We start from the raw sequence: 15892 nt of genomic DNA, 5'->3' as shown, positions 1-15892 counted from the left end.
GATGTCCCAGTTCCAGATGTGTAAATGTGATCTAGTGACTGACGGAGCCTGTCCCTTCATCACCCTCCAGTAAATGGAAGCTCTGCCCAGGTAGGGTGTGTCTGTGTGTGTGAGTGTGTCTCTGTGGGTGTCTGTCTGTCTATCTGAGTGTGTGTGTCTCTCTGAGAGTGTGTGTATATGTGTGTGCCTGTCTGTGTGTGTCTATGTGTGTCTGGGTCTGTGTGTGTATTTGCGTGTGTGTCTGTGTGTGTGAGGGTGTGTGTCAGGGTCTCTGACTGGGACTGAAGACCCCCCTCAGGACAGTTTCCAGCACAAACACTTTGATTCAGTCAGAGGCAACAACAAATTACATTTATATAGCGCCTTCAATGCAGTGAAACATCCAAAGGGACTCGACAGCAGCGTGAATCAGACAACAACATTGAGACTGAATCTGTTGTTCGAGACGCTTCCCCCCACAGGCAGAGAATGTGCAGCATCTGAGAAATGAGCAGCTCCAACACAGCGTTGTTCCTCTTCACTCCAGTTACACAAACTCGGCACCAACTTTCCATCTTCCTGTCCAGAAGCTGATCGGAGAGGTTCAGGCAGGATTGAGGGGGGAAAGATGGGCCCGGATTTGGGAGAGAGAAAGAGACTCTCCAGGAATTTGGGGAACAAGGGGGAGGTTGGAGATGGGGGTGGACATTTTCAAAAAGATGTTTTTTGTAAGAATGAGGGTCAGCTGGAGACAGGGTGGAGAGAGAATAAGGAGGGGCTCAGGGATGAGGGAGGGGCTCCAGACACAATAAAGGGGTCAGTTTGATTTAATTCCAAAGTTCCTGACACTGAGTGTGTCACTGATCACGTGAAGTGAAATCCAGGAAGTGCAGCCCTGAACAGGAATTGAAAGTGACAGAGCTGGAACAGGGAAGGAGAGAGAGACTCTGAGCACTGGGATGGCGTCTCCAGATCTCACACAGGAACTAACCTGTCCCATCTGTCTGGAGATATTCACCCAGCCGGTGTCTCTGGAATGTGGACATCATTTCTGGAGCTCCTGCATCTCTCAGAGTTGGCAGGAGGTCCCGGGCGATGTTTCCTGCCCCCAGTGTCGACAGGTCTTCATCCAGAGGAACGTCAGGCCCGCTCTCACCCTGAATAACATCGTGGAGAGGTTCAGGGGGCAGAAGGTGAAGGTGACACAGCCACAGGAGGAGTTTTACTGTCAGGAACACGAAGAGAAGCTGAAACTCTTCTGTGAAGATGAACACAAAACGATCTGTCTGGTGTGTGGGATGTCCAGAGCTCATAAGACGCACAGTGTGATCCCAATAAAGGAGGCAGCCCAGATATACAAGGTACTGGATCACTGCTACTGACACAGGTAGATGGGGAAGAGGGACAGGGTGTAAGTAATAGAGAGAGAGAGTGTTTGTCGAATGTGGGAAGGGGAAGAGAGGGCAGGAGAGAAAGGGGTAGGGAAGGGGAGAGGAATGTAAAGAGAGGGTTGGAACGAGGAAAGGATTGATTGAGGAGGGGAATTAACCTGGAGGAGGATAATTGTAACAAACAGAATTAACCCACAGCTTCTACTTTGTTTATTGAGTGTCAATCCTGAGAATATCTCCTTCTCTACCTCACTAGTCTCACTCTATTTAAAACAGCAAACTCCTCCAGAATGTGACAATGATTGTTTCCTTTGCCAAACCCCTTTGTGTCCTTTCTGTCTCAGAACAAGTTAGAAACATCATTGGAAACTCTGCAGAAGCAAATGGACCTCAGTCTCCACAGTAAAAGAGAACGAGAGGATGGGATTTTACACATGAAGGTAGGAGAGTGTCCTTTAGGCTTTGTGTAAACTTCCCTGTGTTTGTTATTGAGAGTGAGTGAGCCTCTCACACAGTCAGAGAGAGAGTTTTACTGAATAAAATGCTGCTGCTCCAAAGTACACTGTGGGCTGCTCCCCGAACTGCAATATAAGGGAGCGTCTGCAAATTGCAGATTATTATGACAATGTGAAAATGTGTTATTTTCTCTCCTAATCAATCACATCAATTGATTAAATAAATCTTGTCTGTAACTCACTCCCAGGTATCCATTATTCTATATATAAACCATCTGAACCCCTCGATTAGATTCCAGTCTGCAACTCACTCCCTGGCATCCATTATTCTATATATAAACCAACTGAACCCCTTGATTAGATTCCAGTCTGTAACTCACTCCCAGGTATCCATTATTCTATATATAAACCATCTGAACCCCTCGATTAGATTCCAGACTGTAACTCACTCCCCGGCATCCTTTATCAAGATATAAACCATCTGAACCCCTCGATTAGATTCCATTCCGTAAGTCACTCCCAGGTTTCCATTATTCTATATATCAACCATCTGAACCCCTCGATTAGATTCCAATCTGTAACTCACTCCCAGGTATCCATTATTCTATGTATAAACCATCTGAACCCCTCGATTAGATTCCATTCCGTAAGTCACTCCCAGGTATCCATTATTCTATATAGCAACCATCTGAACCCCTCGATTAGATTCCAGTCTGTAATTCACTCCCAGGTATCCATTATTCTTTTCTAAACCATCTGAACCCCTCGATTAGATTCCAGTCTGTAACTCACACCCAGGTACCCATTATTCTATATATAAACCATCTGAACCCCTCGATTAGATTCCAGTCTGTAACTCACTCCCAGGTATCCATTATTCTATATATAAACCATCTGAACCCCTCGATTAAATTCCAGTCTGTAATTCACACCTTGATGATTCTTATTTAGGATTAACCATTGGAATCACTTTATAATGTTTATTTGTAACTCACTCCCACAGACCCAATATTCCATCAAATTATTGAGCCGTCAGTGAGCTGTTATTATTTGTTAGTCATACTGTATGCAAATTGTTTTCCTCTATCCCAGTGGACAGAGACCGGGAAACTGGGATTATAAACGTTGCTTATTCTGTTCTGTATTCAATCTGTTCCAGGCTGAAGTTGACAGACTGAGAAATGAAATCAACAGTGAATTTGAAAAGATGCACAAGTTCCTGGTTGAGAAGGAGGTGCTGCTGAAAGCAGAGGTGGAGAGAAAAAGCAATAAAGTGTTCGAGGAAATGGAGAGCAATTTAACCAAAACCATGGATGAATTGTCTTCTCTTGAAGGAGCAATAAGAGATCTAAAATCGTGGCTGGCGGTACAAGAGGCCCCAGAGTTCCTCAAGGTACAAAATCTCTTTGTCTTGTCCAGTGAAACATTCCAGAGACTGAGGGCGGGCACTCTGACCTTTAACCTCTGGGATTGGGCAAGGCCTCAGTCTGATTGGTTGGATGATTGTTTCTTTCTGCTGTCAGTAACGGTCCAATGGGAAATGAGGTGAGAGAATCTCAGTGTGATTCCGATACTCAGTGTAACCACGGCACTGATTGATGATTGGACTCAGAGAGAGCTGGGCTGGGAACTGGAGACGTTTACACTGCTGCCCATGGAGGTCTACTGAGGACAGGGTTAAGATGCATTGTTAAAGTGGAGTTGTTAGATCTTTATTGAGTTGTGGGTTTTGCTGTTCCTGATCCTGCGAACGCTGGATTCAAATGAAGTCTCAGCCAGCAATCGTGTTGGGATTAATATCGGGGATGGACAAGAGACACAAATTAGAGGATGTCTCGGAGGGTTGTGGAGCTGGAGGAGATTACAGAGATAGGGAGGAGTGAGGCCAGGGAGGAATTTGAAAACAAGGATGAGAACTTTCAACGTCAATACGATGTTGAACCGGGAGCCAATGTAGTTCACCGACCACAGGGGTGATGGGGGCTACGGTTAGAGAGAAAAGAGTGGGAACTGGTGCGGGCAGAACACCCAGCTGGACAACAGTGAGAGGCAGTGGAGGAGGATGGTGTGATCGACCGTGTCAAAGATTGCAGACTGATCGAGAATAATGAGGAGGCGAGAGGGGTGAAAATGTAGATTTCTACTCGGGATTTACATCAACAAGAACTCTTTAATCTGACTCGATCATATCTATTCTGTTTCTTTCCCCTCAGGATATTCAGGACCTGTTGATGAGGTAAGCAGGTTTAAAGAAACAGTTTTGTGATGTGATCACTGCTGTCTCTCTAACACACACTGATTTCCAGACCTGTTTTTACAGGAGTCAGATGGTGTTTCACAAGCCTGGAACTGTCTCCACTCAGTTACCTGTGGATATCGCTGGTGAACCAGTCAAATACATCAAAGTGTGGAGGGAAATGAGAGCAGCGATTTCTCCAGGTATCATTCTCTGTATATTACCGTCTCCCTGCTGTTATCCAAGTGATTAATGAGGTTTGACACACTGATGAAATGATCATAAGATCAGAAGGACTAAGAACAGGAGTGGTCCAGCCCAGTGAACCTGCTCTGATTTTTGATAAGATCATGTCTGATCGAATTGTGGCCTTTACCCCACTTTCCTGCCTGCCCCAGATGACCCTTAACCCCCTTGTTGATCAACAATCTATCGAACTCGGTCATGAATCAATGACCCAGCCTCTGCTGGTCTCTGTGGTAGAGAATTCCAAAGACTAATAACCCTCTCCGAGATGGAATTCCTCATCTAACACAGGAATAGTCCTGGAGGATTGCGAATGTGATGCCGTTGTTTCAGAAAGGGGCAAAGGTTAACCCAGGAAAGTACAGACCTGTCAGTTTGACATCAGCAGTGGGAAAACTGATAGAGGCGATAATATGAGATGAGAAAAATATGCACTTCGAGAAAAATTAATTAATATTAGCCAGTCCTCATGGCTTTGTCAAGGGCAGGCCATGTCTGCCAAATGTAATTGAGTTATTTGACAAGGTGACACAGGTAGTGGATGAGGGTAGTGCTGTGGATGTTGTATATTTGTACTTTGAGAAAGCATTTGATACAGTGCCACATGGCAGGTTGGTTAGCAGGTTAAAAATGTTTGGGATTGAAGGGTCCTGGGCTGCATGGATTGGAAATTGGCTAAAAGATAGGAGACAGAGGGTAGGTATAGATGGCCATTTCTCAGACTGGAGACGAGTTGCAAGTGGTGTTCCCCAGGGCTCAGTGTTGGGACACTTGCTTTTTACGATTGATATAAATGATTTAGAGTTGCGTGTTGAGGGTAAAATCTCTAAATTTGTAGATGACACTAAGCTCGGGAGAATACCGAATTGTGACGATGACGCTGGGCGACTTCAGAGGGACATTGACAAGTTGGCCAATGGGTAGATACCTGGCAGATGAATTTCAATGCAGGGAAATGTGAGGTAATGCATTTTAGTAGAAGAATCATGGGGAGACAATATAGGCTCAATGGTACAACTTTGAGGGGAGTACAGGAGCAGAGGGACCTCAGGATTCAAGTGCATAATTCTCTGAAGGGCGCCTGGCAAGTTGAAAGAGTTGTTAAGAAGGCTAAATGGATCCTTGGGTTTATAAATAGAGGCACAGAGTATAAAAGCAAAGATGTGATGCTACACCACTACAAATCATTGGTCGAGTATTGTGTTCAGTTCTGGGCACATTATTTAAGGAAAGATGTTAAAGCCCTTGAGAGAGTGCAAAGGAGATTTACTAGGATGATACCAGCAGTGAGGAATTTTAGATACAAGGAAATATTGGGGAAAATTGGGCTTGTTCTCCAGAGCAGAGAAGATTAAGAAGTGACCTTATTGAGGTGTTCAAAATTATCAACAGTTTTGACAAGGAGACTCTGTTTCCACTGGTTGGTAAGTCAGTGACTAGGAGTCACAATTTCAAGATGGCCAGCAAGAGAGCTAGGAATGAGGTGAGGAGAAACTTCTTTACTCAGAGAGTTGTTGGGAATTGGAATGTGGTACATGGGAGAGTGGTGGAGGCGGATTCCACAGGAGGTTTCAAAAGAGAGCTGGATATATATTTGAATGTGCCGAATTTAGGGGACCACGGAGACAGGGCTGGAGAATGGGACTAGCTGGGCCGCTCTTTTGGGAGCTGGTACGGACATGATGGGCCAAATGGCATCCTTCTGTGCTGTAAATAGCAACATCTCTGTCTTAAATAGAGGCCCCTTCATTTGATGCTGTGTCGCCTACACCTCGCTTACCCCAGAGATCAAACATCCTCCCAGCATCTACCCTGACGAAGGAATCCCTCAGAATGTTATGCTTCAATAAGATAACCTTTTATTCTTCTAAACTCCAGTGAGTACAGACCAACCTGTTCAACCTTTCCACATAAGGAAATCCCTTCATCCCAGGAATCAGCAAAGTGAATCTTCTCTGAACTGTGTCCAATGAGACTCTCTCCCTCCTGATGTAAGGAGATCAGATCTGAACACAGTACTCAAGCTGCAGTCTCACCAATCCCCTGTACAGTTGCAGCACGTCTTCCCTACTCTACACTCCATCCCTTTTCCAATAAAGGCCAACATTCCATCCGCCTTCCTCATTCCTTGCTGTACCTGGACACTAACTTTTAGTGATTGATGTACAAGGTCCCCCAGATCCCTCTGTACTGCAGCATTCTGCCGTCTCTTTCTGTTGAAGGGACTGTTTAGCACAGGGCTAAATTGCTGGCTTTGTAAGCAGACCAAGGCATGCCAGCAGCACGGTTCGGTTCCCGTAACAGCCTCCCCGAACAGGCGCAGGAATGTGGCGACTCGGGGCTTTTCATTTGAAGCCTACTTGTGACAATAAGCGATTTTCATTTCATTTTCATTTCATCTTCATTTCAAATCATTTGCTGATTTTCTATTCTTTCTGCCAAGGTGGACCACCTCACATTTTCCCACTTTATACTCCATCTGCTAAATCTTTGTCCACTCACTTAACCGGTCTATATCCCTCCGCAGATGCTTTGTATCCTCCTCACAACTTCCCAACCAAACTTTCTGTCATCAGTAAATTTGGCTCCAGATTTGGTCTCTTCATCCAATCACTAATATAGATCAGAAACAATTGTGTCCCCATCACTGATCCGTGTGTCACTCCACTAGTCACAGTTTGCCAACCTGAAAATGAACCATTTATATTGGCTATGCCAGGTAGTTTGCCAATCCTCTATCCAACACCATGAACTCTTATATTGTGCAGTAATATTTTACATGAGGACATGTCGTTTGGAAATCCAAATACACAACATCTACTGGTTCACCTTTATCTACCCTGCTGGTCCCATACTCAGAAAGCTCTGATAAATGTCTCAAAAACAATCTTCATTTAACAAAACCGTGTGGACTCAGCCAGATTGTATGAAGATTTTCTAAATGTCTTGTGACTCCCTCCTTCACAATGGCATCGAGAGTTTCCAAATAACAGATTTGGCCCAAATCTTCCTGCTTTGTCTCCCTCCTTTTTTGAAACATTTCCAAACCGCTGGGACTTGTCCAGAATGGGGGGAATTTGGAAAGATTACAACCAATGCATCCACTTTCTTCAAAACCACTGCTTTAAAATCCTGGGTTGCAGGACATCAGGTCCAGGGGACAAGTTGCCTTTCATCCCAATAGTTTTCCAGATACTTTCTCTTTGGTGACCATGATTGATTTTAAGTTCCTCCCTCCCTTTTTCCCTCCTGCCTCTGTCCTGGGTCAGAAGCAGATGAGGGTCAACTTGTCTTAACCAAGGTCTTGTCCTGGAGAGAGATGTTTATTATCAGAGAATTGATGCTGATCTGTGCTGAGTGAATGGAGCTGAAGAAATGTCTTCACACACTCTGGGCCCCCTCCCCCGCAGGCCATCGCCCTTCAACGCTGCGTTCCGGCCGGCTGAGAGCCGGTGTGGGCGGCGCCGGTGGGACTCGGCGTTTCCACGACGGCCGCTCGGCCCCTCCCGGCCCGAGAATCGGCGGGCCTGCCGCAGAGAGCGGCTCGCGACCGATGCCGAGCCAACCACGCCAGCGCCGCTCAGCAGAGAATCGCGTGCCGGCGTCAGGGGGGCGTGGCGCGATTCGCACCGCTCCCGGGGATTCTCCGGCCAGGCCCCGGGCTGAGAGAATCCCGTCCTCTGTCCCTGAGCTTCCACAGTTCCTGGGCTGAGGAAAGTGGTGATGTCCCATCACCGTCTGTACACGTCTCGTCATTCACTCCTGTTTTTCTCACAGTAACAGCTTCCCAATCATGTTCTCTTCCAGTTCCAGCATCTCTCACCCTGGACCCGGAGACGGCACACAACCGACTCATCATTTCCCAGGATCTGACTAGTGTGAGGTTCGGAAATGAGGAGCAAGATCTCCCTGATCATCTGGGAAGATTTAATAAACACTTGTATGTTTTGAGCTCCCAGAGTTTCACATCAGGGAGACACTACTGGGAGGTGGGTCTTGGACACAAGCCTTACTGGATTGTGGGTGTCTGCAGAGTCTGTCAACAGGAAAGGAGAGATCACACGTTCACCTGAGAATGGATTCGGGGTCATCGCCCGGTCTCCTAACTGCAAATCATTGAAAATCCCAGATGTCATCTCCCAGCTGAAAGTGAAACCCCGGAAGTTGGGAATTTACCTGGATTATGAGGGAGGACAGGTGTCATTTTACGATGCTGAGGACATGTCTCACCTGTACACCTTCACTGACACATTCACCGAGAAACTCTACCCCATCTTTAATCCTTGTAATGATAAGTCTGGTGATAACCTTGATTCACTCACACTGCTCACTGGGTAACACAGTGGGACACGTTTTGGGAGGCCGGAGTTTTAGTGAGAAGCCTGATTCACTGTCTGAACAGCTCATGTTGTCCTGATTCTCTGCTGTGTGCTGTCAGGGGGTGAGTGTGTTTCTGTATTGTTTATTCTGTAAATTTAACTCAGATTCTCCACCCATCCCACTGTCCCTCTCTGAATATAATGGGACCCAGAAACACTGGGCTGGTATAGAATGAAGCAAAATCTCCTGAATTGTGGTAACTGTGCCCAGCTCTCGAACAATTCATTGTGAATCTTTATTTTGTTTCCTCCCTTGAATAAATATTTTATTTGAAGACGGGACTGACACCTGGTGTGATGATTACTGATTCAGTGAATGAGCAGAAAGAATGTTTTCTCTCCTGTCTGGGATGTGGATGTCGCTGGCTGAGCCCTCGTTGCCCATCCCTAATTGCTCTTGAGAAGGTGGTGTAGGTACACCCACAGTGCTGTTAGGGAGGGAGTTCCAGGATTCTGACCCAGTGGCAGTGAAGGAACGGCCGATATGTTTCCCAGTCGGGATGGTGAGTGACTGGAAGGGAACCTCCAGGTGGTGGTATCAGGAATGAGAATATCAGAATAGGTTCCGGAGTAGGACATGTGACCATTCAGTAAGATCCTGTCTGAACATCAACACCGACTCCACTTTCCCCTCCTATCCCTTCATTCCCTTTGCACTCAGGAATATACCGATCTCTGTGTGGCATATACTCACTGACATCTCACCGAGAGAGAGAATTCCAAAGATTCACAACTCTCTCTGAGGGAAGGAATTTCTCCTCATCTCAGTCTTAAATGGACGACCCTTTATCCTGACTCTGTGACCCCCTCGTTCTGGACGAGTCTCAGCAACTACCCTGTCACAATCTCTGAGAATTGTACATGTTTCAATAAGAAACCTGTTGTTCTTCTAAACTTCAAACAATATTGATCCATCCAACTCAATCCTTCCTCATATTGGAAAACCCTTTCATCCCAAGAATCAATTCCGTGAACCTTCATTGCTCCCTCTAAGGCAAGTACATGTTTCCTCAGGTACGGAGACTAAAACTGTCCACAGTCATCCAGCTGTGACCACACTCAATCCCTGTTACATTGCAGCAAGATTTATAGTCTTATACTTCAGCCCCGTTGTAATAAAGGCTAAGATACCATTTACCTTCCTAATAGTTCACTGTATCTGCTTGTTAACTTTTATTGGGTGGTGAATGTGGAGAAAGTGAGGTGAGAGTGGGAGGGAGAGAGACCGGAATGGGTTACGGTGGAGGAGGAGTCCTGTAGGGGGCCCAGATTCAGGGCCACGGTAACGGTGGCACTACCGTTGTCACCGAGGAGATATATGGAGAGCCCGGTTGTACAGTCCACGGTTAGGGTGTGGAACCAGCTGAGGAGACAGTTTCGGATGGCGGGGATGTCGGTGCTCACATTGTTGTGTGTGAACCACGGATTCAAACCGGGGGAGACGGATGGCATGTACAGGAGGTGGAGAGAGGTGGGGTTGATGAGGGCCAGGGATTTATATTTGGAGGAGAGGTTTGCCAGTCTGGAAGAGCTGTGGGAGAGTGGAGAGCTCCCGAGGGGGGAGTGATTTTAGGTATCTACAAGTGAGTGACTTTGCACGGAAGGTGTGTAAAGGGTTCCCCAGGCTGCCGAAGTATGTCCCATTGGAACGGCTGCTGCTTCCAGACATGGAGGAGGAGGGTAGGATTGGGGACCGATACGGGTGGCTGGGGAAGCAGGGGGAATGCACGTGATGAGGATTCAGGAGAAATGGGAGGAGGAGTTGGGGGAGAGATAAGGTGGAGAGTGAGGCGCTGGGTGGGGTGAATTTGACCTCTTGTGCGAGACTGAGTTTGATACAGTTAAAGGTGGGATGGGATACAGTGAGTTACAGACTGGAATCTAATCGAGGGGTTCAGATGGTTTATATATAGAATAATGGATGCCTGGGAGTGAGTTGCAGACTGGAATCTAATCGAGGGGTTCAGATGGTTTATATATAGAATAATGGATGCCTGGGAGTGAGTTGCACACTGGAATCTAATCGAGGGGTTCAGATGGTTTATATATAGAATAATGGATGCCTGGGAGTGAGTTGCAGACTGGAATCTAATCGAGGGGTTCAGATGGTTTATATATAGAATAATGGATACCTGGGAGTGATTTACAGACTGGAATCTAATCGAGGGGTTCAGATGGTTTATATAGTGAATAATGGATCCCTGGGAGTGAGTTACGGACTGGAATCTAATCGAGGGGTTCAGATGGTTTATATATAGAATAATGGATACCTGGGAGTGAGTTACAGATTGGAATCTAATCGAGGGGTTCAGATGGTTTATATATAGAATAATGGATACCCGGGAGTGAGTCACAGACTGGAATCTAATCGAGGGGTTCAGATGGTTTAGATATAGAATAATGGATACCTGGGAGTGAGTTACAGACTGGAATCTAATCGAGGGGTTCAGATGGTTTATATATAGAATAATGGATACCTGGGAGTGAGTCACAGACTGGAATCTAATCGAGGGGTTCAGATGGTTTAGATATAGAATAATGGATACCCGGGAGTGAGTCACAGACTGGAATCTAATCGAGGGGTTCAGATGGTTTAGATATAGAATAATGGATACCTGGGAGTGAGTTACAGACTGGAATCTAATCGAGGGGTTCAGATGGTTTATATATAGAATAATGGATACCTGGGAGTGAGTTACAGACTGGAATCTAATCGAGGGGTTCAGATGGTTTATATATAGAATAATGGATACCTGGGGGTGAGTTACAGACTGGAATCTAATCGAGGGGTTCAGATGGTTTATATATAGAGTAATGGATACCTGGGGGTGAGTTACAGACTGGAATCTAATCGAGGAGTTCAGATGGTTTATATATAGAATAATGAATACCTGGGAGTGAGTTACAGACTGGAATCTAATCGAGGGGTTCAGATGGTTTATATATAGAATAATGGATACCTGGGGGTGAGTTACAGACTGGAATCTAATCGAGGAGTTCAGATGGTTTATATATAGAATAATGAATACCTGGGAGTGAGTTACAGACTGGAATCTAATCGAGGGGTTCAGATGGTTTATATATAGAATAATGGATACCTGGGAGTGAGTTACAGACTGGAATCTAATCGATGGATTCAGATGGTTTATATATAGAATAATGGATACCTGGGAGTGAGTTACAGACTGGAATCTAATCGAGGGGTTCAGATGGTTTGTGTAGAGAATAGTGGGCAGCACTGTAGCACAGTGGTTAGCACTGTTGCTACACAGCTCCAGGGTCCCAGGAGCGATTCCCTACTTGGGCCACTGTCTGTGTGGATCCACAGGTTCTCCCTGTGTCTGTGTGGGTTTCCTCCGGGTGCTCCGGTTTCCTCCTACAAGCCCCGAAAGATGTGCTGTTAGTTAATTTGTACATTCTGAATTCTCCCTCTGTGTACCCGAACAGGCGCCGGAATGTGGCGATAAGGGGCTTTTCACAGTAACTTCATTGCAGTGTTAATGTAAGCCGACTTGCGACAATAATAAAGATTATTATTGTTATATTTATTATGGCCTCACTCAATGATCTCCAACTGAAAGGCAGCTGACAGTGCAAGTGGTCATTCACAGTACTGCCAGCAGATGGCGGCGCTGCTCCATGTCAAGCCCTTCCAGCCAACAGGGGGAAAGTGTGGGTCAGGATGAGAGAGATCAAGGGGGGATTTCACGAAGCGCTTCTTCACACAAAGGTTATAAAACCAAGGTGAGTAAATGGTTCAGATACAGATCAGCTATGAGCTGACTGAATGGTGGAACAGGCTGGAGGGGCTCAATACCCAACATGTTCTGTAAAATTATCCACTTTGACATGAGGATCTCGGATATTTTCAAAAGATGAGAGACTGATAAATATTGGGAGGCAGAAGGATTTGTGTATCCATGAAGTAGAAAAAGTTTTTTTAATGTATTTTATTCCAAATAAATTAAATAATACAAAAACATCAGCAACCTGGGGAACATTCTCCCCAGCACACAATGTTACAATCTGGACAAATGTTTCCATTTTACACATTCCCCCCGCGCGACGGACAATTCCTCAAACGTGGCCACCGACGATCCCCACCGTGTGGGGATCAGAATCCCCTCAGATATGGGAGTCACTGGGAAATCCAATCGGGAATTCAGGAGAAACATCTTTACCCAGAGAGTGATTAGAATGAGGAGGTCACTGCCGTTCACTGAGAACAGGGCAGGGGACGCGGTTCAAATAGAGGGAGTGTGTCCTTGCCCAGCAGCTCAGGGCTGGACTCACTCTGACTGGGTTTGGGGATGGAGACGAGGCCCTTGTTTCAGGTGAAGCAATATTTTAAATCCGGGCTCGATGTACTCACAGTGACTCCCAGTGGGATTCAATGGAAAGGGATATTGTCCAGAGTGTTCAACAAGAGGCTGATTCACTGTCTCCCATTGAGTGCTGCCACCCCAGTCGAATACCCTTCTCATGAGCATCACTGTCTCAGTAAAATGTCTTGTGAGATGATCACAAACTGTGGGTGAGGCAATAGCAGAATCAGCTTCACGATTTGTTCAAACTAACAGAAGATTAACAAGCGGATGGAGCAGGAGGTGAACAGGAATTTAAAGATGTTATTGTGCAGTCGATGTCCCAGTTCCAGATGTGTAAATGTGATCCAGTGACTGACAGAGCCTGTCCCTTCATCACTCTCCAGTAAATGGAAGCTCTGCCCAGGTAGGGTGTGTGTGTCTGTGTCTGTCTGTGTGTGTGTGTCAGGGTCTGTTTGCTTGTGTATGTCTCTGTGTGTGTGGCTGTGTGTGTGTCCGTGTCTGTCTGTGTGAGGGTGTGTGTCAGGGTCTGACTGGGACTGAAGACCCCCCTCTGTACAGTTTGCAGCACAAACACTTTGATTCAGTCAGAGGCAACAACAAATTACATTTATCTAGCACCTTCAATGCAGTGAAACATCCAAAGGGACTCGACCGCAGCGTAAATCAGACAACAAGGGCGAAATTCTCCGTTTTCGGCGCAAAGTCCGCCGATCGGCGCAAAAAAACGGCGCAGATCCGACTTGCGTCACGCCGGAAAAATGGTCGTAAAGTTTCCGGCCGGAAATAGGCGAGCAGCGTCGTGACGGGATCCGCGCTTGCGCACGTGGTTCACGCCGTGCAGCGTCATACACGCCGCACGGCGTGACGGGTCATAAGGACGCGCTGCTCCCCCCCACCCGACCGGAACACCCGACCGGAACACCCGACTGGATGGCTGGCCGCCGCTCAGCCCCGAGGTTCCAGTCACGGGATGTGGAGGCGCTCCTGGACGCGGTGGAGCAGAGAAGGGACGCCCTGTATCCCGGGCACGGCCGCAGAGTTGCCCCACGCCACTGCCGGCGTCTGTGGAGGGAAGTGGCAGAGGCCGTCACCGCTGCGGCCCTGACACCACGGACAGGCACCCAGTGCCACAAGAAGGTGAACGACCTCGTCAGAGCAGCCAGGGTGAGCATCTCCCCCCTCCAATATCCATATCCCCCCTCCCCCATATTCTCCCTCCCCCATATCCCCCCTCCCCCATATCCCCCCTCCCCATATCCCCCCTCCCCCATATCCCCCCTCCCCCATATCCCCCCCTCCCCCATATCCCCCCTCCCCCATATCACCTGATCACTCACTGCCTGCGTGTCTAACCATGCATGCCTCATTGTGTATCGCAGGAGCAAACGTCGAGGCACCCATCCCCGCAGATGCGTCCACCCGCAATTGTGCCGCAGGTGGATCGGCAATGGGGGGGGTGGTGTGCATGCGGGTGGGGTGGGTGGGGTTGGGGAGGGGGGTGAGGGTGGTGGATGGGTGGGGGGTGTGGGTGGTCGGCTGTTGCCATGGTGTGCGGTCTGTGGCCCGATTCCCACGCCCATCTAGTCAGTAAAGCGGGCGGCTATCAGCCTGTCCCGTGCCCGCTGGGCCAGCCGGTAACGGTGGACAGCCACCCGCCTGTGTCTAGCCCGTCTGCCCTGACCATTGCCCCCATCCCCCCATCTGGGGAGGACTGCGCCTCTTCCTGCTGCTCCTCCACTCCGCCCTCCTCTGCCTGCGGCACATCGCCCCTCTGTTGGGCTATGTTGTGCAGGACGCAGCACACCACAATGATGCGGCCGACCCTATCTGACCGACACTGGAGGGCTCCCCCAGAGAGGTCCAGGCACCTAAAACGCATCTTCAGCACGCCAAAGCACCTCTCCATCACTCCCCTTGTCGCTACATGGGCATCATTGTAGCGGTTCTCCGCCTCATTGCGTGGCCTCCGTACAGGCGTCATCAGCCACGATCGCAATGGGTAGCCCCTGTCGCCCAGCAACCAGCCCCTCAGCCGGGGATGGCGTCCCTCGTACATGCCGGGGATGGATGACCGCGACAACACGTATGAGTCGTGTACACTGCCTGGGTAACGGGCGCAGACTTGCAGGATCATCATGCGGTGGTCGCAGACCACCTGTATGTTCATCGAATAGGTCCCCTTCCTATTGGTGAACACGGCCCTGTTATCTGCAGGTGGCCGCACGGCGACGTGCATCCCATCAATCGCGCCCTGGACCATGGGGAACCCGGCCACGGCAGAGAAGCCCACGGCCCGGGCATCTTGGCTGGCCCGGTCCACAGGGAAGCGGATGTAGTGGTGCGCCATGGCATATAGGGCATCTGTCACTGCCCGGATGCATCGGTGCAACGATGTCTGTGATATGCCGGACAGGTCCCCACTCGGTGCCTGGAATGACCCCGTTGCATAAAAGTTCAGGGCAACCGTAACCTTGACGGACACGGGGAGAGGGTGTCCCCCGCCAGGGCCACGCGGTGACAGGTGTGCCAGCAGGTGGCAGATGTGTGCCACGGTTTCCCGGCTCATCCGGAGTCTCCTCCTGTATTCCCGGTCCGTGAGCCCTGGTATGAGTGCCGGGGCCGGTACACATGGGGCGCCCTCGGGTGCCTCCGTTGCCATGGGGCCGCGACGTCCTCCTCCCCCTCCTCGTCCTGTCGGTCAGGTGTCCCTCCAGCCTGGGCGGCTGCCGCCTGCCCCTCTGCGGCAGCCTGCACCGCCTCTCTGGCACGCTCCTCCTCCTCCTCCTCCACATCCAGGGCAACATGGACATGAGCTGCTGCCGCCACGGCGGCCAACATCGCTGGATGATCTGAAAACATGACGGCCTGGTGGGGGGGG

At 48.6% G+C, this 15892-nt stretch overlaps 1 protein-coding gene across 1 annotated transcript; it reads left to right on the top strand.

The window, feature by feature from the left end:
* Nucleotides 1-938: 938 nt before the first annotated feature.
* LOC140389110 (zinc-binding protein A33-like) lies at nt 939-8645 on the top strand. The gene is made up of 6 exons (XM_072473267.1): nt 939-1340; nt 1715-1810; nt 2985-3218; nt 4039-4061; nt 4146-4264; nt 8341-8645. Exons 1-6 carry the CDS (start codon nt 939-941, stop codon nt 8643-8645), a joined length of 1179 nt encoding a protein of 392 aa, XP_072329368.1.
* The last annotated feature ends 7247 nt before the right edge of the window (nt 8646-15892 follow it).

The sequence above is a fragment of the Scyliorhinus torazame genome, chromosome 14 (genome assembly GCF_047496885.1).
Source record: "Scyliorhinus torazame isolate Kashiwa2021f chromosome 14, sScyTor2.1, whole genome shotgun sequence".
NCBI lineage: Eukaryota > Metazoa > Chordata > Chondrichthyes > Carcharhiniformes > Scyliorhinidae > Scyliorhinus > Scyliorhinus torazame.
Note: the sequence above shows the minus strand (reverse complement) of the source record. Positions and strands in the feature narration are given on the sequence as shown.

Excerpts from the sequence above, each read along its gene's own strand:
- LOC140389110 (XM_072473267.1), top strand. The coding sequence starts at position 939 with ATGGCGTCTCCAGATCTCACACAGGAACTAACCTGTCCCATCTGTCTG. Across the intron at positions 1,811-2,984 it reads ATGGGATTTTACACATGAAG|GCTGAAGTTGACAGACTGAG; the intron begins GTAGGAGAGTGT and ends AATCTGTTCCAG. Across the intron at positions 4,265-8,340 it reads GAGAGCAGCGATTTCTCCAG|AGTCTGTCAACAGGAAAGGA; the intron begins GTATCATTCTCT and ends GGGTGTCTGCAG.